At 39.5% G+C, this 26,840-nt stretch overlaps 1 protein-coding gene across 3 annotated transcripts in view; it reads right to left on the bottom strand.

The window, feature by feature from the left end:
• LOC128096818 (cytochrome P450 2J3-like) overlaps positions 1-14,804 on the bottom strand; it is a 38,283-nt gene extending 23,479 nt beyond the window's left edge. Inside the window, exons 1-5 of one of the 3 annotated variants that reach the window (XM_052716839.1) lie at positions 14,636-14,804; positions 10,766-10,962; positions 5,445-5,607; positions 2,692-2,841; positions 2,008-2,168 (exon numbers count right to left, since the gene is read on the bottom strand). In XM_052716839.1, the coding sequence (XP_052572799.1) occupies positions 2,008-2,168; positions 2,692-2,841; positions 5,445-5,538 (405 nt within the window). In that variant the 5' untranslated portion in view covers positions 5,539-5,607; positions 10,766-10,962; positions 14,636-14,804. Of the gene's footprint in view, positions 1-2,007; positions 2,169-2,691; positions 2,842-5,444; positions 5,608-10,765; positions 11,382-14,635 lie in introns of those variants that run through there. The other 2 variants (XM_052716840.1, XM_052716838.1) reach the window with 2 other exon arrangements.
• Between the last annotated feature and the right edge of the window lie 12,036 nt (positions 14,805-26,840).

Genomic DNA, 26,840 nt, shown 5'->3' with positions numbered 1-26,840 from the left:
AAGCAATGTCAATCATGAGCACAGGAAAGAATAAATTACATAAAATGGCCAACTAATGAGAGCTATGAAGAAATTTGTTATAATTAGCACAACTAACAGGCCAATCTGTAAGAGCAGTAGAGTAGAAAACAAACAATGAACTCTAATTCAAGCAACCAGAAAAACAACAGTCAAAATTATAGGAGTTAGTGGGGATTTCTCAAGAACAACCTTTAATATCAATGGCTCTAACACACACACACACACACACACACACACACACACACACACACACACACACACTGGGCGTGGGGGACATAGATGAAGAAACATAGAATAATATATTGTTTCTACGAAACACATCTTACAGGCAAGTGCACCCACAGCCTGAGAGTTATTAGAGAGAAAATAAGCTATAATCAAGCAATAGAAAATTAAAGAACATACAGTTCTAACTATTCTGGTATCTGAGAAAGTAGATTTCAAGTCCAAACTAGTTGAAAGTGACTTTTTAAAAGGCACTATAAATTAATAAAGAGAACAATCAGGACAATTATAATTAAACAAGACTCAAATCAAATTCAGGGCTACTAAATTCACAGAATCAACAATAATGAAGATAAAATGCCAGAGGAATACTGAGGTAATACAGGGTGATTTCAGTAACCTGCTCTGATCTCTAGATAGCTCCTTCACATTGAAAATCAAAGGGAGAAAGGATTAAATTACACTGTAGATAAAACTGTCTTAAGAGACAGCAAGAGAAATTCCTTCCAACAGAAACATACACATAGAACCTTATCTAAAATGGAACATATTCGGCCGGGCGGTGGTGGCGCACGCCTTTAATCCCAGCATTCGGGAGGCAGAGGCAGGCGGATCTCTGTGAGTTCGAGGCCAGCCTGGTCTACAGAGCGAGATCCAGGAAAGGCGCAAAGCTACACAGAGAAACCCTGTCTCGAAAAACCAAAAAAAAAAAAAAAAAAAAAAAAAAATGGAACATATTCTACACCACAGATGAGCTCTTAACATACAAAAGAAATAAAAATTATTTTTGAGCTGAACAAGGACAATAGCAACAGGCATACCTATGAGACCCTGACCCCACACAAAGAACTATAGGCAACTAAGGAATGCTGAGAATGATAGAAAATGTCTTCCCCAGGAAGAGTCCACCAATTGGTTATCCAACACCAACTCATTATCCTTGAAAACATACATGAAAGTAACATTATACAGACTAAGCAGGTTGTATTATGTATTTAGGGATATATATCACACACACACACACACACACACACACATATATTTATTTATAGACATATATATATATATATATTTGAACATGTACATAAGAATCAATAGTTAATGAAAAATTGAGGCTGTAGATTTGAAAGAGAGCAAGGAGGGGTACTTGAAAGTGTTTGGAGGAAAGAAAGAGAAGGAAGAGATGGTAATATTGTGTTATAATATTAAAAATATAATAAATAACTTTAAAAATTTTTCACTAAAAGAAGACCCAGATGAGTGGATGTGTTCTCTTGAACATTGGCACCAGAATATTCATGGATATATTATTCTTAATACCCTAAAACTAGGGACAACTCAGATACCTAACCACAGAGAAAATGACGACACATTCAGACACTGTACCGCATACAAAGAGGAATCTTAAAACAAGTTGATGAGCTAGAAAGCATACTCACAAAGTGATACTGAGGTAGCAAGAGAGAGACATAGAAGGAGATAATCGTAGTCAATGAAAACATTGTTATTTGTTTACAAAAAGGAAATTCCCATGTACATGTATATGTTCCAATGTATATATTAAAATAGTTCATATAATTGTTAGAAATGCTTTGTATATGCTAAGTTCTTATATTACCTATAGGTTTGTATCAAATTCAACTTTTAAGACATTATATATTAGCTTCAAAAAGTCTCGCAAATGAAAAGAAAAATGTATCTGCTTATTAATCAGTCCCAATCCAATATTCTTTCCAAAATATGCAAAGACAAAGAGCTTACCAGGCACATCCTTGATGCTTCCAAACATGTGGCCTCATCTAATAATCTCAGCAGCTCCTGAAACTGACTGTCCTCATACCCAAAACGCTCCCCGAAGGTGATGGAGCAAATGACATTGGACACTGCATTGTTGATCTTGAAGTGAGGGTCAAAAGGCTGTCCTGAGGTGGGGAGAGGTCATGTGTCTTTCAAAGATATTAGTTTATTTCCTTCCTTTGACCTTGTTCCTATCTTCCTTCCTTCCTTCCTTCCTTCCTTCCTTCCTTCCTTCCTTCCTTCCTTCCTTCCTTCTTTCCTTCCTTTCTTCCTTCCTCCCCCCATCTCTCTCTTTCTTTCTTTTTTATAAAGATTCTACACTCTGTGACATAAAATATGCACAATAGAGCATCAAATGAAAAGCTTTAGCTACAGTCCTCTACAGGGGATCTGGTATGATGCAAGGACTTTGTCAACATCTGTGAAGTCACACAGAGAACCAAGCTTTAAGTTCAACAATTTGCTTAATGACCCATTTGTTTGCTTAGCTGTAGAACTCCTGAGGCAAGGGCATGGCTAGATGTTCACTGTTTAGTCCTCAGTGCTTAGCACAGTATAGACCAAAGACTAGAATTTAGACAATTAATAAGAATCTGTTCAATGAATGAAAAGGCCACAACCTCCTGCACTGCCCTATAAAGGGCTCACCTTCCTCCTCTCCTATGGCATCTGCAAGGTGGAGGGCCTCCTCCTGTATGCGCTGCTCTAAGCTCTTCTTCCCCAATCCAAAGTTCTTGAGTGTCATTAGTGTGAATCTTCTTTGCTCCTTCCATGTCTGGCCATTGGACATGATCAATCCTGGAAAGAAGAGATTCAGCATTATAGCATTGTGATTGTGGTTAAAAGTACTAGAAAAGTACTAAGACATGTGCACAGTGGAGAAGAAAGGCCAATAAGTGAATTGATAGCTGTCCACAGACAATCACAATGTAAGTAACTAACATATTCTGGTGACTTGCAACAGTACCTAGTTTAGTAAGTACTTCTTATGTATTATATAATTTTGTACTGATAGAACCTCTACAGGTTTATCACCAACTAGCAAAATGTCCATTTCAATTGGTAAAACACTGAGGTGTGATAATAAATTTAAAGTAATCTTTGAAAGACAACAAGTAGGTGAGCAGCCAGGTGTTCAAGTTTCCTCGGTTCTAAAGCCCCAAGTTGATTAGTAGAAATATGTCCATTTATGTCAGAATGAGTACCAGGAATGCACTCATGGATAGGACAAGGCACACATTCCTAACAAACCACAAAAGCATTATAGAAGAGGTTCTAGCAAAGACAAGCTTAAAAAGATGACAAAATAACTCAAGAAGTTAAAAAGATGAATATTCCTCACACACACATATGCGCACAAATGCAGTGGTGCAGCAGAGAAGGGACATGCTGCTGTGTTTAGCATCCAGAATGTCTCTGTGCACATGTAATGCCAAACTCCTGTCCAGATACTATATTTCAGAACAATGTTCAACTCTTTAAAGAAAGGGCCTGGTTTCCATCTCATATATACTTTCATCAACTCAGTCATTTATTTCCTGAAACTCTACTTTCCATTCTGGATCTTTCAGTTACATTACTAACTTATTCTTTGCCAGAAATTTCCTATAATTTTTGTTGTTTTATTTTAACTATCAAATCTTGAAACATTGGAGTTTTTTAAGACTAGGTCTAAAACCTCTCTTCTATACCAAACTTTGTTTCAGGAAATCTAATGAACTCCTATAATTTGAATAACCCCTTCTGATAGTCAAACTGTAGTTTGTCCCAGAGGCACACACCCCTGAATCATGCTCCTGATTATAAACATTGCCAGTTGCAGAACTTACACTCACCACATGTATGACAGATGTCATTATTAGATTCCTGAAACTCCCAAATGGAAGTCAACATCACTAATCACCCTGTCTTCTGTCATTGTCATCTTTGCATCACTCACAGCTCCTGCAGTGTCCTGAGAACCCCATTTTCCTGGCATCGAAGTCTAATGTCATGATGGCTTCTCTCTTGAATGACTTCAGTCCAAGAGCATGAACGGCACCATCCCAGTCTAACCTACTGTCATTTTTTTCATCTTGAGTGTTCCCACTCCTTCTTTTATGACGTACAGTGACAATATCTTTGCCATCATTCTTCTATTCTCTACCTGGCATCCTAAGTGTGCCTCAAAATGTGTAATATTTGATTTTTCTCCTACCCAAACCACTTAAGAGTTTCCCTTGATGTTTTGATTGAAAACCAAGAGCTGGGTTCTTTCTTGCCAACCTTAACAGTTTTATGTCTGCTTGAATATGTCCTTCAGATACTATACTTGCCACACGGGAAATCTTTCAATTCTTCAAGATCCCTGCTTTCTTGTCTCTTCAAGGATATTCTATCCCTATTGTGTATTGTTTCTAACTACTCAATGAGTACCATTATTTCAAAAACTTTTCCTGAATCCTAGGCCAACTTGGATGTCTTTGATAAATGCTTTACTTATAGAATGACAGGTTTTTAATCAAAATAGCTAATTGATTCAGACTTTTTTGTTAGATGAATTATGTGTCACACAATGAGAATGATTTTTATCTATTCTGGTCAGTATTAATCAATTATGCCAATGATTCTGCTTTTCCTAGCAGATAATGTAGTCAAAGATGCACAATTAATGGCTGATTGTTTCAAGAAGCAATTTGAAATGGCTAAAAATGAAGTTTTTATAGGTTAATAGAGTTGGAATCTGTTTTCAACTTTCAGACAGATAAACTGATTTAATGATCACTTTGTGTATTCATGCTAGTCTATTCTCACACTGTCTGGAATGCTAGAGATCCCTGTGTGGCATGGCTTTAATGATGTAGTTAAAGGAGCCATAATCAAGAAGAGCAGTCCCAGGAGGAAGCTGTTCATATCTATTTTCTTAGGACAGAGGGTTGGAGTGGGAAAAGGGAAGTGAAGGCTCAGCGTGTCTGGCTGTGGTAGGAGCTGCTGTTACTTCCTATGCATGCATCTAGAGTTCTTCTGCAGGACATGTCTCTTCTCCAAGTCTCTCTTACAGGGATACACTGTAAATCCTTTGATAGTTGCTTTCTTCTAGGAAATGTAGAATCTTGCTGACTTTGAAGATAACATTTCATGAAGGATTTTGTTTATAAGAATGTTGTAAAATTACAAACATAGAGGTGCTTTTAACGAATCATATGCACACCTTATTCTGTACTAGAAACAATGTATGCATTTTTTTTCTTTTCTAAAAGTTTCATATATGTAGTACTTGTTGATCATACCCTTTTTCTACTCCCACCCTAAACCTCTCCCTGGAACCTCTCCTAACATGTGTTCCATTTTCCATCAAAATTCAGGTTTGTTTTTTTTTTTTAATAACCCACTAATGTCAACAATGCTGCCAGTAAACTTACCATTGTTTTTAAAGACACGTTCTCTGAGTGGTGTAATGGGACGTTTCAAAAAGTTTTGTTCCATTTGAGTGAAAACTTCTTTGATTAAGGGCATTCCAGTTATGACCACTGAGGGGATGTTACCAAAATCCAGGCTAATTAGGTTTCCATACTTCTTCACAAACTGAAAAACATTTCAACAGCCATAGTTAAGTGTGTCTGTGTCAGAGTGTCAAGGGATGGCAGACATGTGTGGGTTTAATGGGACTTGTGTTGAGAGGTCTCTATGTTAATATGAATGGAGGGATGCACCTTGGTCTATGGAAGTGTTTCTGATAGGGTTTTCTTGTCCTCTGAACTAAATTCAAATTATAATGGAATGTGTTTTATAAAAATCATTGATACAGGTCAGTATGAATTGGGTGGGCATCTATCATGTAGTCCTAAAAGAAGGTATAAGTATATAAGTGTCAACAAATAAACAAGGTCTCCACTCAACCATTCTAAAGTCCACTAAAGGCAGAGAAAAAGACTCATGTGACCTTACAAACGCTGAGGAAGTTCTGCTCATATTTTGTACAGCTTGCAAGGACTTCTTAAAAAATCAAATGTCTGCTTATCTATAGGATGATGCTGTCTACACAGCATCTGCTAGACATGAGATGTATATGTGTAAACAATAAGACTAAAACTAAGAGGAGTCCATGCCCATCTGGGTGGAAAAAGTACCTTGATGTAACAGGAATGTTTTGGTACTGTTTCTTCATCTCCACTTCACCAAATTCCAATTCACTTTAGAATTTTAAATTTCTTCTTATACTTTCATTCATGCATTCACCAATAAGAACTGAATGAGCATCAAGTTTCCCTAGAAGTGTCTTAAAGAAAGCAAGCTCTCTAACCTGGAATCCAGTGAATGTAGAAAATGAAATGAGTCCTCAGAGTTTGAACTGTCTAAGTCTGTTGTAGAAATCATGGAAGCCTGAGTCAAAATTACAATATCAGTGTAGGGAAGAGAATATTCTCTGTTTATTCATTAGTAGACATGGAAAATGTAATAAAGGCTTGATTTCTAGAAGTAGAGACATCTCTGAAAATCTGGAGTGATGAAAGCATGTAGGCTCTATGGTCAACTGACTGTGGGATCCTGGGACATCTGCACTCTTCCAAGACTTAGACCCCCAGTTATGAAAGAGTTAAAAAAAAAAACTTCCTCAAATTGCTCTGTGGGTTATAATGAGAATGGCACTGTGAGAAGCACTCTGTTTAGTTCTAGGCTTCAGCCACCCACTGCACCTTTGACAAATGAATGAGCTCTGTGTTCAAAGGCTTGGAGAAACAAATGCATGGTGAGAGCCAGGACAAGAGCCTACCAATCTCAGACAGCCATACAAAATGAACAATTTGTACTTTACCCAATTATTTATAACCATCCTACTGTAGTTAGGTTCACCATTCTGGAAAGGCAAATAAGTTGTAGGCAGCATAATCTAGCTACACCTAGCTTTTGCCTGGAGGAGAGAAGTTGTCAGGCATTATATCAGATTGAAGACAAATACATTAATGTTGAGAATCCATAGGACCTTAGAGTTCTGTGGGAGATAGACTGCAGAGCAGCCATGAGACCAAGGAGGTAGTTTGTGAGAGAAGGAGAGTGCCCATAAAATGTATAATGTATAACATTGTTTGGTTTGAATGACGTTATGTGACCAATATCAATATTACTTTCACCTGTGTGCTCAAGAGTCAGAACTATGTAGACCCAAGCTCTGCTTTTTGTCTACCTGTGTCTTGTCTAACTGCAAGAGTAGTGTCAAAGAGAAGGATTCAATTCCTTCGGGTATCTTGGTCTTCCACCCATCTCCATGCATTGTTGCCCTATCACTTTGAGACCTGAAACTGTGGGAAGAGTGTCAAATCATATGTCATGATTTGGTCTCATCTGAGAATCTTGCACCCACATTGAAGACAGCCTGGACTCAGTTTTCTCTTTGTTACTTATCCATAGACTTTAATAATTTTATTTAACCTCAGTCAGTCTGCCCTGTGTTGGTCATAAATGCAGAACCAATAAGTGAATGTATTTGAGTTTAAGAACTATCAGTAATAGTTGTATGATTATTCAATAAATTTCTAATTTCATTTTGGTGAAAACTCAATGAAGAAGTGCTGGAAACTTCTTCAAATTTGGTTTAATCTAAATGACTCCTCACTGATAACATGTACCACTTAGATTTTGTACTTGAAATTGAGAAGTTTCCAGAGGCTAAGTTCTGAGGTGAATGACTTCAGCTCTTTGCCTATGTATATATTCTAGTTCAGCAGAATTATATCAATAAGTTTTATGTTGTTACCAACTATGTAAAGATCAGGAAGTCAATTGACTCTGTATCTCTAGCCTTATGATTCTCAAATGTGTCAATTCGGTCTCTAATTGTTTCATGTGGATTAAATGACCCAGATGATGTCTCAGGATATGTCATAAGACAGGACATGATTTTACTGTGTAACATTAAGCTAATAATTTTAAAAGAGGATAAAAGGAAGGTAGGCCATGGCTGAAGAGATGGTTTAGTTGGAAGGTTGCTCTTCAAGATAATATGGGTTCTATTCCCAGCTCTCACATGACTGCTCACAACTGTCTGTAACTCCCATTCCAGGGTATCTAACACCCTCTGCTGGCATCTGTGGGCACTAGGCAGGCATGCAATGCACAGACATATACATATAGGCAAAGTTTTCATATACATAAAAAATAAAATAATTTTTAAAATATAAGTAAAATTACCTTAAAACTACAACATCTCAAGTCTACTGAGATGACACACTTTGGAATTCAGAATTATGAAAGATTTTAAAATCAACTGTCATAATTTTTTTTCAAATATCGGCATGTCTCAACAAAGAAATGAAATATACAAGGACAGAAAGCTGCAGTGGTGTAAGTGGAGATCTGTACAGAAGATCTTGGCAAAGAAACAATGTGCTAACTAGCTTGGGCAGTGCAGAGAAAGCAGATGTTAAACAGCAAGATCCAGCACCAGACAAGCACCAGACATGTTATAGCTGTGCCTCAATGTCCATCTCTCCTCGAATATCAGGAAAGAGAAAGTGTAGATGGGAAAATCTTGAAGAATGGTTGAAACTACCTAGTCTGACAAAATACAAGCCTGCCATGAAGAAACCAAGCTTAAGTAAGCAAAATCACCACACTCAATACAGAAACTACAAACCGAAAATCTCTTGAAAGCAGAGAAAAAATAACTTACCACTTATGTGGAAACCACAAAGGAAAGAATGAAGTGGGAAAACATCTAAAAATGTTAAGCGTAGGAGATCTTCAAACTAGTGGCCTACCATCCGGAAAGACAGTATGGAAATGGAGGGGAAAGGCATTCTGAGGAGAGGCACAAGGAAGAAGTTTCCTTCTTCCACAGCCTCCTCTGAAGGAATGGAGAAAGAAAGTGCTTGAGGTCAGAAAGGTAACTGTGAACTTGAAAGGTCAGAAAAAAGACAGTAATGGAGGATGAGTAAGGGGCAAAGACAACAGACTTCTCTGTCTTTGAGTTCCAGCTGCACTGGACACTGAAGAGCAGGTCAGTTTGTGATGTGGGTCTCAGTATGTGGGGACAACACCTGAGCAGTGTGTCCTAGAGGGAAGAAGGCTCCTCCCTGTTTGTAGCCTTGTACCTGCTTTACTGCACATGGAAATGGTGTTAGCAAAGTCCATGAGCAGCATGTGAGTGTTGAATAACACAGAGCAGTGGCTGAGAATATAGTAAAATAGGTGTAAAGAGAGAGAAGATAAACACAAAGGAGTCTTCTGGGAAAGTGTCCAAGAAACACAGAGGGAGGGGAAAATGGAAGAGTAAAGTAACAGAAATCCAAACAGAAAGCAATAAAAATAAGGAGTAAACACCCTTATATAACAATAAATACACAAAATGATCTAGTCTCCCCAGCTAATGGTAAGAAGTAGAAATAATAAATAAGGAACCAAAACGTAGGAATAATTACTTTTAAAAACTGAATCATACTCTGTCTAGGCAAGGAAATTGCTGTGGTGGTATTATGTTCCCCAAAATATTGTGTACCTTAATAAACTTATCTGGGGTCAGAGAACAGACAGCCACTAGATACAGAGGCTAGAAAATGGTGGTGCTCACGCCTTTAATCCTAGCATTCCAGAGACAGAAATCCCTATGGATCTCTGTGATTTCAAGGTCGCATTGGAAACAGCCAGGCATGGTGACTCATGCCTTTAATCCCAGAAAGCAGCCTTTAATCCCAGGGAGTGGTGGTAGAAAGCAGAAAGATTTATAAGGCGTGAGGACCAGAAACTAGAAGCATTTGCCTGGTTAAGCATTTGACTGGTTAAGCATTCAGGCTTCTAGCAGCAGTTCAGCTGAGAGCCATTGGGATGAGGACACAGAAGCTTCCAGTCTGAGGAAACAGAACCAACTGAGGAATTGGCAAGGTGAGATAGCTGTGGCTTGTTCTGTCTCTCTGATCATCCAGTGTTCACCCCAATAACTGGCTTCAGGTTTGATTTTATTAATAAGAACTTTTAAGATTCATGCTACAAATTGCTACAGATAAAAACGGACATTGCAAAGGAGGGTGGTCAGTGCAGCAAAAACATCTGCTGATCTTAAATGTGTAGGACACACACACACACACACACACACACACACACACACACACACGATTGCATATGGAGAGGAAGAGGAAGAGAGCAGGAAGACAAACAGACTCCCAGTGGAGCTGGAGACTTGACTGCATCTTTCTTGGTACTTGTATACTTGATAAAGTCATTAGGTGAACAGTCAGCAAGGATGCACAAAGACTAAACTCGTGTCAATAAGAGAACTGATATTACAGAAAATTCTGACCAAAAGAGCAGTTTTTTGGTTTTTTTTGTTGTTGTTGTTGTTTTTCTGTTTTTTGTTGTTCTTTTCCTGGATGAGTGTTTAACAAATTAAGTGAAGGGGCACTTACTTACACATTCTTAAAGCAGCAGTATTTATTTAACAAGGTGAACTATTCTGTAATCCACCTACTTAACATACTTAGAAGAAACAAAATTATATGTAGTATGTTGTCAAATCACAATGGGTTAACAATGGAGATCTTTCATATACAGATAAGAAAATCAACTTTTTGGCATCAAAACATCTTGTGTCATAAATGAAGGCACAGATTAGAAACCAGCTCTACTGGCAGAGTTAGCCTAGGGCCAGCATCAGCCTACAGCTGTGTCCTCCCGCCCCCAGTGCCAGGATCCCTGTTCTTGCAGCTCAGGATTGGGTCATGGCACAGCCAGGCACCCTTGCCTTTCTTACCTGCTGAATCACCAGATGCGTCTGCTCCAAATCCAACTGGAACAAGTTGCCCACAAAGGGCAGGCGCCAGGGCCCTGGAGGGTGGTTCTTGGGGCGCCTGTTTTTTAGGTAGTTGGTCAGGAACAGGAAGGTGACAGCAGCCAGCAGCAGAGTCCTAGGATGGAGCACTGCCCAGATGGCGGCCACCAGGGAGCCATCTGTGACAAGCATGGTAAAGGTCTGAGCTGGGGCTGGTTCCCTGGATCCCTTCCTAGTGCTGTCTTCCTCTGCTAAGTTCCACTCTGTTCCTTGCAGACCACGCCCCCGTTCTCAGTCCTAACATAGCCCCTGCCCTGTTCATTGTTCATACCATCTCCACTGGCCCCGCCCCATCTCTCTCTTCTGCCTGGGAGCCTACATCCTGCTCATCAGCCCTGGGTAATGCTGGAGGCTTCCACAGAGCCCTCTGCTTCTCTGCACTTTTACCCAATCTCTTCCGGGCTCCTCCCTCCTAACCCTTATGCTGGTGCTCTCTGCTTTGCCCTTTCTCCCAAGTCCTTCCTACCTGCAGGTACTTCTCCTCCACCCCTAGGTGCCAGACATTGTGTTCCCAGCACTCCCCGCAGTGTGGTTTAAAAGGGCTGCCTAAGAGTGGTTGTTTTTTTTCAGAAATTTGTTTCTCTGAAGCCTTTGTGTGGCTCTGGGAATTGTGATTTACATCCCAGTGGACTCCTGGTTTGTAAACAAGCCTTCCCCAGTGCTGGCAACCTTTTTAGAGGAGAGAGACTGTGTGTGGGGTGGGGTGTGGGTGACCAGATTTGTGAGGCTGCAGCACCTGTGACATTACAGAGACAAGCCACCACTGGGAACTTTCTGAAATGATCCCTCCCCATGAACTGTGCTGTGCAGTTATGAAGGTGAGGAAAGGTGTTTAGAGCTGTATGTGTTTTTCGAAATCTTGTTTGGTCATCGTTCTAAAGTTCAGAGCAATAATGCCAATTTATTTGAGTGTTTGTAATCTCTTTGCCCAATTCCATCAAGACTAGAATATATTCTGAAATTAGAAGGCTCTGCAACTTCTCATATTCACAACTGATATCTGATATATAATATCTTATTGACAAGTAATAATAAAATTTAATATAGTATCATGATTCTTGGTTTCAAAGTCCAGATGCATCCACCCTTACCAAGAAGAGGAAATTATTCCTATTATTTGGCTTCTGTGGGAGCCCGTTTTCAGGTTCCTCATGGCTTTACTCAGCAGGTCCACATAGAGAGGATGATTAGGACCACGGGCCTGAGTGCAGGTGTCTGAGATGGTCTGCACTTGGCTGTGCTGGGGGAGGAGGTCTTTTGCTCCACCCTTTGGCATCTCTATAAATACCCTGGGGCAGAGACAGTCGGAGCCCTTTTTGAAAAGGTTCCAGGCCTTCTTGAGGCTATCTTTTATTTTCTATCTGTTTATCTCCGCAATATAAATCCTTCTAATATTTCCTGCTGCTCACACTCAAGAAAACTCTGGGGAGCTGTGGGGTTGGTTGGTAAATGCCCCACAGAATGGTGCCATGAACAGGGACTAAAGAAAGAAAAAAAGGGGGGAACTGAAAAAGGGTGGACTAAAGACAAAGTAAGAGGGACTAAAGAAAAAGGAATAATAGTTTTATTACAGAGTTTTTGGCAAAAATGCTGAGTCAGCCCAGCCAGTGGAAAGTGGTATGCCAGTGTTATGGAATATATATAATATATATATTATATATATATTATATATAATATATATATTATTGAGGGGCAGGGTTTTTATCCTTGAGAGAAAAGGAAAAACGGACTGGAAGGATGTCCAATGCTGCAGCGCAAAATTCTCTTCTGTCAAAATTTTCTATCTTCTATCCCTTTCTCAACTTCTATCTGTGAAAAATAAGTATAAGGTATAGGGTATTAATATAGTGTAGGAAAAACTTAGAAGTGTAAGATCTAGAAAAAAAATAAGGCAACTAGACAGAAAAACTCTCCAATTTTCTAACTTTGGGGGCTATGAATGCAAACTGGGAAAAATCTTTCTTTGGGCTTTACGGGTAGTAAAGTTCTTTTTTGAGCTTATGGGGAAGAAAGTTTCCTATGGAAGCTTTTGTCCTGGGGACAGCTGAAATGCTAAGTCCAAGCGGCAGGAGAAAGTGTTTTCTCCCTTAGGCAAAAATGGGGGTGTAAAAAGCCAAAATGTTTAAAGTTCAGAAGTTTTGGGAAAAGTTGGTCTTTCTCTTTTGGGGGAAAAAAAAAATCTTTTTCTTAAACTAAAAGCTTTTCTTGGAAAATCCGGGGGGGAAAATCTCTTAAAAAGCCTTAATCTTTCTCAAAAGCTCTTAAAAATCTTAAAGCCTTTAACTTTCGCAAAAAGACAAAAATTAGAATCACCTGAAGATATTAGTATGGGGACCACCTGTGATTAGTTCTAAGGGAAAACAACAAACCTCTTAAGACAGCAAAACCTCTCTAAGTTCTCTTTCAAGCTTTAAAAATCCTCCCTGCAATGCAGGAGGCAGGGACAAGTTCCTAAAAACCTCTTCTAAGCTCTGTCTCTTCAAACTAGTAAAAGACAGTGGGTCAGAGTACCCTGAGGGAAACGCTTGAGAGAGTGGGTGAAGAGCTACAGAGAGTCCAAAAGGGCAGGAAACTTTACCTGAGAAAAGCAAAAAAAGCCAAGCTTTTCAGTTTCAGCCCAGCTGAGGCATCAAGGGTTTTGTTTCTGAGTGAGCGTTTCAGAATGAAAAAGTGCTCCTAATCCTCCTAATGCAAAAATCCCCTGAAGCAATGCAAACTCTGTTAGCACTGTATCCTCGCTTCTGACCAAAAACCCAGGGGCGACTGGCCAGCGTCTCTGAGTTGAAATGCATTTCGGGGTACTAGGGTTCCTGCAGTGGTAAACTTCCTGGAGCACAGAGCTGAGGTAGGAAGGTGCAGAACCCAGGGGGTAGATTGCTAAAGAACAACCAAAGCTAAAGCTGGTAAACGGCACAGTTGTCAGCTTTCCTACAAGTCCCGGGTTGATAGGTCCACAGCTGCAAAAAGAAATCTGAGAAAAGCTTTCCTATCAGAGTAAGGACCTTTCTGGGAAAACAGTAAAGCTGAACTGTGTCTGAAGCAGTTGTGCTGCTGAGTCAGAATGCTATCTGGGGAAAGAGTCCAGCCAGGGCAGACCAGAACTATCCAGGAGTAAAGCTTTCTTTTCTCTCAGAAAGCATCTCTTTGAAAAAAAGCTTTGTTTCAACTGACTCCCTGAGATGAGGGAGTGTAGCCCTGAGGGGTGATTGCCTGTGGTATAAGCTCTGTCCTTGAGCACCCAGACAAGCAAATGCAACCCACTGGGGGACTGGGCCAGGTGGAGGCCTGTCTTAATGGGAGTTGAGAAATGGCAAAAACCTCCCTTGTTAGATTTTCAGTCTGTACGCAAACCACACAGACCCTGAAAACAGAAACGGACTAAAGCCCCTACCTTCAGAAGCAAAAAAGCTGTCACTGTGGCGTTGGGAAATGTTTCTGGGGTAGAAGGGATAAATTGAGACCAAACTGGGAAGAAAAAAAAACCCTACCTCCAAAGGCAGCTAGCAGAGGTACAGAGCTGCAGACAGATACCTGAAGCTCTGCATCTGTCCAGGGGCGGGGGTGGGGGTGGGGGGTGGGGTGGAGAACAAGCAAAATGAGATCAGTGGGAGAAAATCTCTCTGAACGAGCTATGGAAAGGCTGTTGTAAATGATCTTGTTTTTCGCTGACTAGCTAAGGGAAGCACAAGCCCCGAGGAAAGTTGCTATCAGAAATGCCAACCTCAATGCTGGCTAACGAGGCAGGTGTGGTTCTGATTTGGGGCCAGTGTCTGATGAAGGAGAAACACCTACCTGTTAAAGCCAGTTGAGGAGAGAATAGAAATCTCCCAGTGTGCCATAGCTGAAAATGTAAAATGCTTGTTCAAATCTCCCGTTGCAAAAGCAAAAAACTTTGTTCGAACCTCCAGGGCAAGAATTTGTAAGCAAGTCTGGTAAAAGAGAACCAGTAGACTCTCAGACCTGAAAAGAACTATGGGAAATGAAGTCCAAAAGCTAGCTTGCAATAAGGGACTGATATAAGGGAAATGCATTCTGGGAAAGGTAGTTTTTCCGCTAAAGATGGCGACATTGCCCTGAAACACTTTTGTCAGCTCGAAAATACGTTCATGGTAAACTTAAAATACAGCCTTTAAAAGAATAAGGAGGAAAATCGTCTAAGAGTTTAAGTGTCAGTTCCAATGAAAAATTGGAAGGATACAGAACTAGGTGCTTCGTGGACTGCAAAATGCCCTATTTATCCTAATAGCTGTGCAAATTTTTACGGTAGTTGGATGACAAAAAGCTACCTTTAAGAGCAAACAAGCCACTTTAAAATCCTTAAGAAAGCATGAGAAGGCAGTTTATACACTGAACATTGTTTTAGATATGAAGAAACTTATGGGGAAGTAAAGTTCTTTGCCTTTTGAACAAACTGCCTGCAATGAGTAATTCCTTTGCAAATCTAGTAAGGAGACAAGGAAACAGGCATTCAAAAAGAAATGACTGCTTTATAGAAGGGAAACAAACTTCAGAAAAATCTAGCTGTCTTACAAAAGAGTTGCTTCACCTGAAAGTTACTTATAAGAAATCAGTGCTAAATATCACAGCTGCTAATAACATCAGGAGTTAAAGCTAATGAAATGAAAATACTAAATCCTGAAAGTGCTTTTTCTCAGTAAGCTAATGAAGGATATGTTTCATGAAAGAACATCTATGTTCTTGATTCCTTTGAATAGTAACAGTTTTGGTGAAAATATTGGAACTAACAACCATCAAGTCAAAATGTTTCAACAAATTCAAGACACTGTTCCACAAAAGTAAGCTGCTGTGTTGTGGGCCATATTAGAGCTCACTCCAATCTTCTTGGTCCTTTAGCTGAGGGTAATGCAATGGCTGATAAGTTAACAAAGATAGTAGCATTATCCCAAGTGGAAATGGCTCAACAGTCAAATGCTCTTCATCATCAAAATAGTAAAAGCAATTCAATCTTACCAAAGAAGCAGTTTGTCAAATGGTTAAACGATATGGGAATATGTCCAAAATATTTTCCTGTCCCTCACTTAGGGGTAAACCCTCAAGATCTTCTTCCCAATCATCTGTGGCAAATGGATGTTACTCATATTGCAGAATTTGGCAAATTAAGATATGTACATGTGACCATTGACACTTATTCAGGATTTTTAATGGCCAGTGCACAACCTGGGGAAGCTACAAAACATGTAATTATGCACTGCTTGAAGTGTTTTTCATATATGGGTATACCAAAAATTATTAAAACTGATAATGGTTCTGCATATAGTAGTAAGGCATTTCAACAATTTTGTACCCAATGGGAAATCGTACATAAAACAGGTATTCCTTATAATCCTCAGCGACAAGGTATTGTAGAAAGGGCTCATAGCAGTCTTAAAGTACAACTTCAAAAAATTTTAAAAAAGGAAGAAATTTACCCTCAATCACTACATAATACATTAAATCATGCTCTTTTTGTTTTGAACTTTTTGAATATGGATGCCTATGAACTGGCTGCCACAGATAGATTTTGGCACAGTGGCACCCAAGCGACTTTTGCTCAAGTGAAATGGAAAGATCCCTGCTCGGGATTATGGAAGGGTCCCGATCCTGTTTTAATATGGGGTCGAGGACATGTTTGTTTTTTCATAAGAGGAGAATGAAGCTCGGTGGTTACTGGAGTGTCTGGTAAGGAGTGTGGAACTAAGAAAAGTCAGCTCCAATGAGGTTCCTATAAAGGAACCAGAATGAAAGTGGCTTGATCAGTGTTTCTGAGGTTTTGTCACTGGCTAATGCAAACAGTGAGGAAATAGAGTTCAGAGCTGTGCCACTTTTGGCTTTACTAGCTCCTTTAGAAAAATACTTTATATCACCTAATAGTTGTGCAGTTTTTGGCAAAGAGCTTTACAGCAGCTAAACATGGTAATTTCACGCTCAGTGTGAAGTGAAGTTTTTTCAGTAGAACAAACCAAAAACACTGCTGTAATAGAAATGTTTGTCTGAATTGAAGCACTTTGGGGAGCTATTATGAATTTGGGTGAAGGGACAACCTCTAGTTAAAAACCGTTTACCGCTGACAGTGCATCTCTGCTGGTTTACAAATGGCTGAGAGAACTCAGCAACTTTGGGGTGTGGCTTCCTCCCGAGAATGTTACAGTCCCCTAGCAACAGGTAACACAATTCTATAATGACAACACTCACTAAATCCCAGTATTGTATAGCAAAGCTGACTATAAACTTCTAAACTTTAGAAATGATGTATGTACTTCCTGTCTAGTTAAGAGAATATCAGCATTTTTTTGTAATACCCAGAACCCGGAAACAACCTGGATGCCCTTCAAGTGAAGAATGGATAAATAAAATGTGGTACATATACACAATGGAATACTACTCAGCAGAGAAAAACAATGACATCATGAGGTTTGCAGGCAAATGGATGGATCTAGAAAAAAATCATCCTGAGTGAGGTAACCCAGACTCAGAAAGACAAACATGGTATGTACTCACTCATAGGATACTAGATGTGGAACAAGGATGACTGGACTGCTACTCACAACACCAGGGAGGCTACCTGGAAAACAGGACCCCAAGAAAGACACGGGGATCGCCCAATGATGGAGAAATGGATGAGATCTACATGAACAGCCTGGACGTGAGTATGGGTAATGAAGGGCGAGGGGCGAGGGAAAGAGAGCTTGGGGGAGCAGGAGATCCCAGCTAGATCAAGAACAGAGAGGGAGAACAAGGAATAGGAGACCATGGTAAATGAAGACCACATGAGAATAGGAAGAAGCAAAGTGCTAGAGAGGCCCACAGAAATCCACAAAGATGCCCCCACAATAGACTGCTGGCAGTGGTCGAGATACAGCCCGAACTGACCTACTCTGGTGATGGGATGGCCAAACACCCTAATTGTCATGCTAGAAACCCCATCCAACGACTGAGGGATCTGGATGCAGAGATCCACGGCCTGGCCCTGGGTGGAGCTCCAGGAGTTCAATTGGCGAGAAAGAGGAGGGTTTATATGAGCGAGAATTTTTGAGACCAAGGTTGGATAAAGCACAGGGACAAATAGCCAAATGAATGGAAACACATGAACTATGAACCAATGGCTGAGGGGCCCCCAACTGGATCAAGCCCTCTGAATGGGTGAGACTGTTGATTGGCTTTATCTGTTTGAGAGGCATCCAGGCAGTGGGACCTGGTCCTGTGCTCATTGCATGAGTTGGCTGTTTGAAACCTGGGGCTTATGCAGGGACTCTTGGCTCAGCCTGGGAGGATGGGACTGGATCTGCCTGGACTGAGTCTACCAGTTTGATCTCAATCCTCCGGGGAGTCTTTGCCCTGAAGGAGATGGGAATGGGGGATGACTGGGGGGAAGGGGAGGGAGGCAGGAGGGGAATCTGTGGTTGATATGTAGAATTAAATTATATTGTAAAATAAAATAAAATAAAATTAAAAAAAGAGAATCTTTCTAATAGAGATAGTGATGATGATAATTAAGAGTAAGAAGTAGAAAAAGATGAAAATAAGATATGTGAGTTTGTAGAAATTATTCTGTCTTGTTAGATCTGTGTTAAGAAATCTTTAGGTGTTTGCTAAGTTAGATATATGCTTATGGTAGCTCTGTAGAATTTGCTTAATAGTTCTTATGAATATAGTGTGTAAAATAGATCTATAGAGTTCCTTTAAGAATATAAGCTTGAGGGGGCTGGAGAGATGGCTCAGTGGTTAAGAGCACTGACTGTTCTTCCAGAGGTCCTGAGTTCAACTCCCAGCAACCACATGGTGGCTCTCAACCATCTCTGGCACTTACAATAAATAGCTAAATATTTAAAAAAAAAAAAAAAGAATATAAGCTTGAAAGAAGTATCTAAGGTAGTCTTAAGACATGTAGTAATAAGCTTGTAAGAAGTAAAGATACTAGTTGTAAATGTAAGTTTAAATAAGAAATAAGATAAGAAATATATAAGGAGTAATAAGAAATATATTTGCTAAAGTAGTTCTATAGTTTCCTTAAAGAGTACAAATAAGTAGATGTTAATATGTTATATGTGAGTTTGTAAAAATGTGTAAATGTTGAGTGTGAGTTTATGCTTAAGCACATGTTATATGTGAGTTTGTGAAAGTGTAAATATTGAGTGTGAATCTATGCTTAATGTATATGGTGAAAGAATCTGAGACACAGAAGGTAGTGTCCTAGTAGACTGCAAAGTGGGCAGTCTGAATGGTTTCAAAAGTTCCAGAAGCCGCTAAGAAGTTAAGAATGGTGGACGCCAGAACCAGCATAAAGCATCAGCAGCTGAGATCTGTGGAAAATCAACGCAACAAAGAAAAACCTGAGCTAACATCAAAAACAGTGCAGTTTACAATACTACTGTACCTAGAAGGGTCTCTGTCTGTGAGAACAAAAGTTGCAGAGACGCTTGTTTGAAGTAAAATTGTTAACTGCAAAAAGTTTTGGTTGTAAAATGTCTCTTTATATTTGAAAGCCTGATACCAGAATTTACTTTTTTTGAACTTTTTGAACTTAAAATAATGAGATAAAACTACGAAAAGACTTTTGTTATGGATTTCTTCATATTTGGAAGGCTTGTACCAGAATTTATTATTTGAATTTTGGGACTTATGAAATGAACAATAGTGATTTCATTGCAATGGGATAATTTTGAGTTTACTTATAGTAATGACCTAGAAACTGTTTTTCTGGAATTGGGTTAAAAATGGAACTGTTTAAATGAAGAAATTTATTGTTTCCAGACTAAAGATGCAATTTTGTGTATGCATATATGCTTTATTAACTGGTGATTCATAAATTATTTTATGGGACTGTTTATGTAAAAATGGAATTACTTATGGAACTGGTTTTGTGTTACAAATGGAACTGTTTAAATGGAAAAGTTTGGATTTTCTAACTAGGCTTGAGACTTTGCTTAAAAAATTATAAAGAAAAGGGAGAGTTAATATTCCTTAGTCTATTTAATTTAAAAAATATTTTCTTGCTATTTGAGTGGATTAATGTTATGTTTTTTTATTAAGAAATGCAAATGGGTGTATTAAAATTTAAAGTGTAAAGAGTTTTATTATGAAACTTCTTTTGGATGTTTTGCTAAAAGTTTTCAAAGTGTGTTAATGGTTAGATTGAGAATATTGCTTTTCAATATGGGTTTGTAGGAATTGTATAAGTTTGGGTTTTTTCTAACTAGGTTTGAGATTTTGTTTAAAAATTATAAAGAAAAGGAGGAGTTATGAGTGAATTAGGGTTGAATGTATGTTTGCAGAAATTATGTTTAACCTATTGATATTAATGCACCCTGGTTTTGTGGAGTCAAGGAAATATTTAAGTTTGATGTGAATATATCAAAGTTTTTCCTATGTTCTGTTAGCAAGAAAATTCAAATGATTCTATTAAGAATTAAAGTTGTAAGACTGAGAAAATTGTTAACTATATATAGTACCATATATGTTAATTAAAATGGTTCTGTTAAGAGTTTGAGTTGTAAGATTGGGAGAATTGTAACTATGGATAGCAATATTTATGTTAACCTGTTAATGGTAATGATGAAGCTAAGGGATTCTTTAAGTTTGCGATTGCATTAAGTTTTTGGTTTAGAAAGGGCTTGAGGCAGCTAAGACTGCTGTAGTCACCTTGGACCTAGTTCAAAAGAGAAATGCCATCTTTATCATCCTCTACTCCTATACTGGGAGGCATAATAGCTATGTAGTTTGCTGTAGGCCATTAATAATGAGTTCTTTTTTATATATATTAAGAAAGGGGGACCTGTGGGAGCCCGTTTTCAGGTTCCTCATGGCTTTACTCAGCAGGTCCACATAGAGAGGATGATTAGGACCACGGGCATGAGTGCAGGTGTCTGAGATGGTCTGCACTTGGCTGTGCTGGGGGGAGGTCTTTTGCTCCATCCCTTGGCATCTCTATAAATGCCCTGGGGCAGAGACAGTCGGAGCCCTTTGGAAAAGGTTCCAGGCCCTCTCAAGGCTATCCTTTATTTTCTATCTGTTTATCTCCACAAAAAATCCCTCTATCTAATATTTCCTGCTGCTCACACTCAAGAAAACTTTGGAACTCTGGGGAGCTGTGGGATGGTGGGTAAATGCCCCACAGGCTTCTACATGAGTATACATGGGTGTTAGAAAAGGAATATAACTTTACCAAATAAGAAACTACCAGTTGCAGCCCATCTGAAAGAGGGCTGTTATCCAAAATACGTAAATAACTCAAGAAGCTTGATATCAAAAAAACAAATAACCCAATAAAAAATGGAGTACATATCTAAACAGAGAAGTCTCAAAAGAGGAAATTCAAATGGCTGAGAAAGACCTAAAGAAATGCTCAGCATTGTTAGCCATCAGGGAAATGAAAATCAGAACTATATTGAGATTTCTTCTTATATCTGTCAGAATAGCTAAGCTCAATAATACAAATGACAGCTCATGCTGGCAAGGATGTAGAACAAGAGAAATATTTCACCATTGCTGGGGGGAGTGCAAATGTGTACATTCACTATGGACATTAGTACAGAAAAACAGGGATTGATCTACCTCCGGAGCCAGCTACACCACTCTTGCTTATTATATATGCAAAGGATATTTCATCCTGTCACATGGACACTTGCTCAATTATGTTCATTGCTGCTTTATTCACAATACCAGAAATTATCTAGGGAACAATCTAGATAACCCTCAACTGAAGATTGGATAAAGAAGACAAGGGACATATACACAATGGAGTATTACTCAGCTCATTAAAAATATGGAATCGTGAAATTTGCAGGCAAATGGATGGAACTAGAAAAAAATCATGCTGAGTGATGGAATCCAAACCCAGAAAGATAAAGACAGTATTATTCACTTACATCTGGATATTAGCCATTTAAAAATGATAATCAAGGTACAATCCTTAGACCCAGAGAGGTTAGGTATAGAGGAAGGGACTGGGGGGAATACATGAATCTCCCTGGGAGGAGAAAATAGAACAGATCTTATGGGTGGACTGCAGCAGAAGGGGGTGGAAGGACAAGAATGGGAGGATCAGTTGGCAAGAGGAAGGGAAGATGACATTGATGGAGGAAATGGGCAGAGAGACAGCTACAACTGAAGGCCATTGGAGGGGAGGTATAGAAAACTAGTGCAGTGGAAACTTCCTGTAAAATAGGAAGGTGGTCCTACTGAGTTCTCCAAATAACGAAGGAAACAGAACCTCTACTCGACATCTCGTATCAGCAAAGGAATGTTCCAGTGCTAAGACTGAGTTGCATCCTGTTGAGCTGTTGGCTAAAGTGTCCCATGGAAATCCCCAAGCAACTTAAGCTATTGTCAAGATAACAGGTTTCTCTCCACAAACTGACACAAAGGCCATATTACTGAAAATAACACCCATACAACTCATTGAATATGGAGAGGTAGAGCTGGTGCCTTTATAGAACATTCACTCCCATGTTGTAGTGCCAATTACAGAGAAAGGTACTCTGCAGGCTACCAAAAGAGAAAAGGAAACACCAACCAAACCCAACCACAAAACCTTTGATCTACAAAGCTATCTTGACTTCAGAATATGCTAGGGCAATGATGGCATAATCCTTGGGGGAATAACTAACTGATGTTTGGTTTGACCTAAGGCCACTCTGTAAGATGGAACTCATAACTCACCCTGCTTATGTAACCAAGAGCCAGAGTCAGAGAGCCCAGACACTTAGCATAAAATCAAGCAATACTGGTCTTAAAAAAGGTAACAATAAAATGACTCTTAACGATATTCTACTATACTCATACATCTCAGAGATTCATGCCTTCCTTATTCAGCCATCATCAGAGAGGCTTCCTTCTGTAGCAGATGGGAACAAATATAGAGACCCACAACTAGATGTTATTAGTTGTTTTTGCTCTTTAGGGGGCCACCACTGAGCTCCCAAATAAATCACTCATGGAGGTTTATTTTTAATTATGAATGCCAGGCCTTTCCTTGCCTTCTTTCTTGACAGATTTTCTTAACTTAAATTATCCCATCTACCTTTGGCCTCTGGGCTGTTTCCTTTTCTTACTTTTACTTTGACTCCCTGGCTGACTATGTGGCAGTCTGCCTGGCCCCTTGAGTCCTTCTCTGGCTCCTTCTTCTTTCCCAGATTTCTTCTTTTATTTATTCTCTCTGCCTGCCAGCCCCACCTATCCTTTCTCCTGCCTCACTATTGACCATTCAGGTCTCTATTAGACCATCAGGTGTTTTAGACAGGCAAAGTAACACAGATTCACAGAATTATACAAATGCTCATAGAAGAAGGCAACACATCTTTGCATCATTAAACAAATGTTCCACAGCATAAACAAATGTAACGTATCTTCAAATAATATTCTATAATAGACAGACATTACACACAGAGAGAAACACTGGAACACACAGATCTAAATGTGATGTCTCCATTTCAAACACCTCCCCTCAGAGCTCAGGGAACCCCATAGATGAGGAAGGAGGCAGAATAAGTGGGGAGACAGAGGAGATGGAAGACACCAGAACAAGGCACTCTAAATCAACTGAGCCAATCTTGCAAAAACTAACAGAAGCAGCAAGAACAGGGTCTGCTTGGGTCTTCACCAGGTTCTCTGCATATACATTTTTTAGTTTAGTATTTTAATTGGATCCCTGAGTCTGAGAAGGAATTGGTCTCTGATTCTTGTTCCTACTCTTGGGGCTTTTTTTCTTATGTCTGTTTGCTTTGCCCATCCTCAATGTGGAGGTTTTGGTTTTAGCATATATTTTATTTTGTTATATCTGATGGGCATGTCTTAGAAGCATGAGAGACAGAAAGGGAGTCAATACATTTGGCACAGGATATGGGGAGAAACTGAGAGTAGATGCTGGTGGAAACTGATATCAAAATATATTGAATGAGAAAAGAATCTAATTTCAATTTAAAAAAAGGGCAGGGAGAAACCGTTAGCAGAGTTACCATATTTTTGAATACTGCCACATACCCAAACTTAATGAGATGAAAGAAAGGAGCATCTTCTACTTGTATGTGGAAATTACTGAGATTGAGAGATCCTCTTTGATACAACATCTCATTCCTGAATCTGACATGTCTCTGATCATCCTGCCATCAACAACACTCTTAAGAGAGGTTTAATCAGGGCTCCCGTTTCCTTTTTGTCATTTCCTACCTATTGATCCCTTTATCCAAGGACTGCTACAACCTCCTAGGATGGGTTAATATAAGATGCAGTTCAGTATGAAGATGTGTTTTCTCATTGCTCGTAAATGAGACCCCATGTACCACTTTAGCCACATTTTTTAATTTGGATTTCCTTGATGGTGGGGACCTTCTCACATCCTTTACATCTCTCTCTCTCTTTAAAAATATTTTTAGATATATTTACTTTATGTATATGAGTGTTTTGTTGGCATGTATGTCTGTGTACCATATGTATGCCTGGTGACCTCTGAGTTCAGAGGAGGGTGACAGGTCTGCTGAAACTAGAGTTATGAACAGTTGTGAGATTCCATGTGGATCTTGGGAATTGAACCCAGGTTTGATAAGTCTTTGTATCCTGAAGGCCCCTCTGCTGACGCAGCAATGCAAATTAAATCGAATCAGGAAAAGGCCCCGTTTAATGGATAAAACGTTCCTGGGTGATTCCCAGGCCCCTCAGACAGGAGACAGGGAGTAGAAACCAGAAGTAGCAAGTGTCTGTTTTCTGGGATTCAGGTTATATACCCTGTGGGAGTGGTTTTGAGCCTCTCTGGGAGAGGAGCTCTGTTTGGCAGGCTTTGAAGGGACAGGTTTAGGGGAAAGAATTGAGGGAGGGGAGTTGAAATAGATCTTCTACCAGAACATTCCAGATCTTTGTGTATAGGGGTGTCAGAGTGCCAGGGGTTGAAGTGGAGCTTCCACCCAAACAGGGTTGTCACCAAGAACAGATCCTCTAACCTGCTGAGCATCTTTCCAGGTTGAGCCATCTCTCCAGGTTCCCCTCCTACCTTTTTTGATCAACAGGGACATGAATCTCCTTCATCAGGTAAAATGGTTCCATGTATTTTGTAGACTCTTCAGAATGGCAAGTTTTATTGTAAAACAGATTTCAATCTGCAAGTGCGGTAGTGGTGGCTGAAGGGTCTCTCTCCAGAATGCACTATACTGACCTCCATTCTACTTGAAGGATGTGAGCCCAGGCAGTACAAGGCCATCTTAACAGGGCAACTCCTGAAAGATTAATAAGGCCTGAAGGGGGCAGAACCCCACGTGCCCTTTAGTAGGAGCAGGACTTGCAGCAAAATAAAAGCATTTTATGTGGGTTGCACCTGAAAAACAGCCAGTTTGACAACTGGGCTGAGCAGAATTACCATAGGGAATCACACAATTGTGCACTAATTAAATTGTAAGTTACCATGATCAATTGAGTGGTAAAAAGGATATCATGAATCTATATATGAAATGATAACAAATTGTATTGTTCTGTAATAAAATGATTAAAAATCTGGTGAGCTCTCCCTAGGATCACAAAAACAAAAGTAACCCCAAGTATCTAGAATGAGGTGGTGATGCTGTGTAGCATTTCCCTCCAGGATGACAAGGCTATTGCAGTACCAAAACAGAGCAGCTGTGATCACCTGTTTGATACCTTTGATGCATGGAAATGGTTAACATTGCCTCCTAGAGAGATAGGAAAGGTTCATGAAGTTGGTAGAGCCCCTTGCAGAGGTTACATAGGTGATAGACAGTTGCTATGTGGTGGGATGGGGAGGAGACTGTTCATTTGTTCAGCTGCCTGAGAATCAGCAGGGAACATTTTGGTGAAAGCTGCCCTTGAATCATACGTGCTCTTGTAAGTGACTCCAAGAAATGTATTGGTTCATCAACCTGTATACATTGTCTGTAGCCTATTGATGCCCTCTGAATCTGAGCTGCCTAGACGTATTTTCTTATGGCTTCCCATAAACTTCATGAGACTGGCCTAGTAGGAATAAAGCAACCTTTGTTTCATTCCTTATTGAGTCCTGTGCATCATTTCACACTTCTGAATCTTATTCAGTCTGTCAGATGGTGAGATTTCTGCTCTCACACCCCACTTTAGAGTAAGGAAATAGAAGCTTACAGATTTAAACATCTTCATGAAATCACAAAACCCATGTGGCTATCCCCAGGTGCTTCCTCCTAACATCCCTCAACTTTCCCCATGGTTCTCCACACAAAATTTGGATAATCAGAATTAGGTGAACTCAAGAGGACAAAGGTTGATTCTAGGAGTAGAGCTCTTGAGTTTCCTGTTGTGACTGAGAGGTTTCCTGTCAGGAGGAGCAATCTTTGATACTTAGTTACTAGGCTAGACCTCACCTCAGGTCTGTCACATCCTGGACCTCTCAATGGTACATGTAGTCCAGCTATCGAAACAGACACATTTTTATTCAGTCAGAGTGCATTGCATGTGCCCTTCTCCATCTCTATTCTAAGACCTCAAAGCTCCTTATGTATTTTTAATTTTTTTCTGCAGCATGTCTTTGTCTATGTTTCTTCGGAGGAGAAAGATAGAAGATTCACATCCTGAGATTCCATTTGGAAAACACCCTGTTTTATCATCATATGCCTTGTAGAGCAGAAGCCAGGAAGAAATGAAGAGGAGAAAGGTAACAGAGCTGCAAAAGTAAATAAAAAATTTTCCTTACAAATTTCATTAACAGATCTGTGGTATAAAAGTATAATTCTTCAAGGGGAAGGCGCTTCATCTTTCGTAGGATTTCCAGCAAACTTTAAGAAAAAAAGATGGACATGCTTTATAGGTAGAAATTTCCACTAGGTGTCACAGTTAATCACTTCCAAAGATTCTAGTTCATTATGGTAACATTGTATTTGTCCCTGAGACCTTGTGCCTTCAGGACTCAGAGTGAGATACCAGTATTTTTGGGTTTTGTTAAAAAACAAAACAAAACAAAACAAACTGTGTTTTGTGTGTTCAGGTCAAGCTGAGCCTCTCTAAGTTACTCTATACCATGTATAAT

This window comes from Peromyscus californicus, unplaced genomic scaffold, assembly GCF_007827085.1.
Source record: "Peromyscus californicus insignis strain IS unplaced genomic scaffold, ASM782708v3 Scaffold_5__1_contigs__length_169319896, whole genome shotgun sequence".
Lineage (NCBI taxonomy): Eukaryota > Metazoa > Chordata > Mammalia > Rodentia > Cricetidae > Peromyscus > Peromyscus californicus.
The sequence above is the reverse complement of the archived record's forward strand: the minus strand, read 5'-3'. Positions and strand labels throughout refer to the sequence as shown.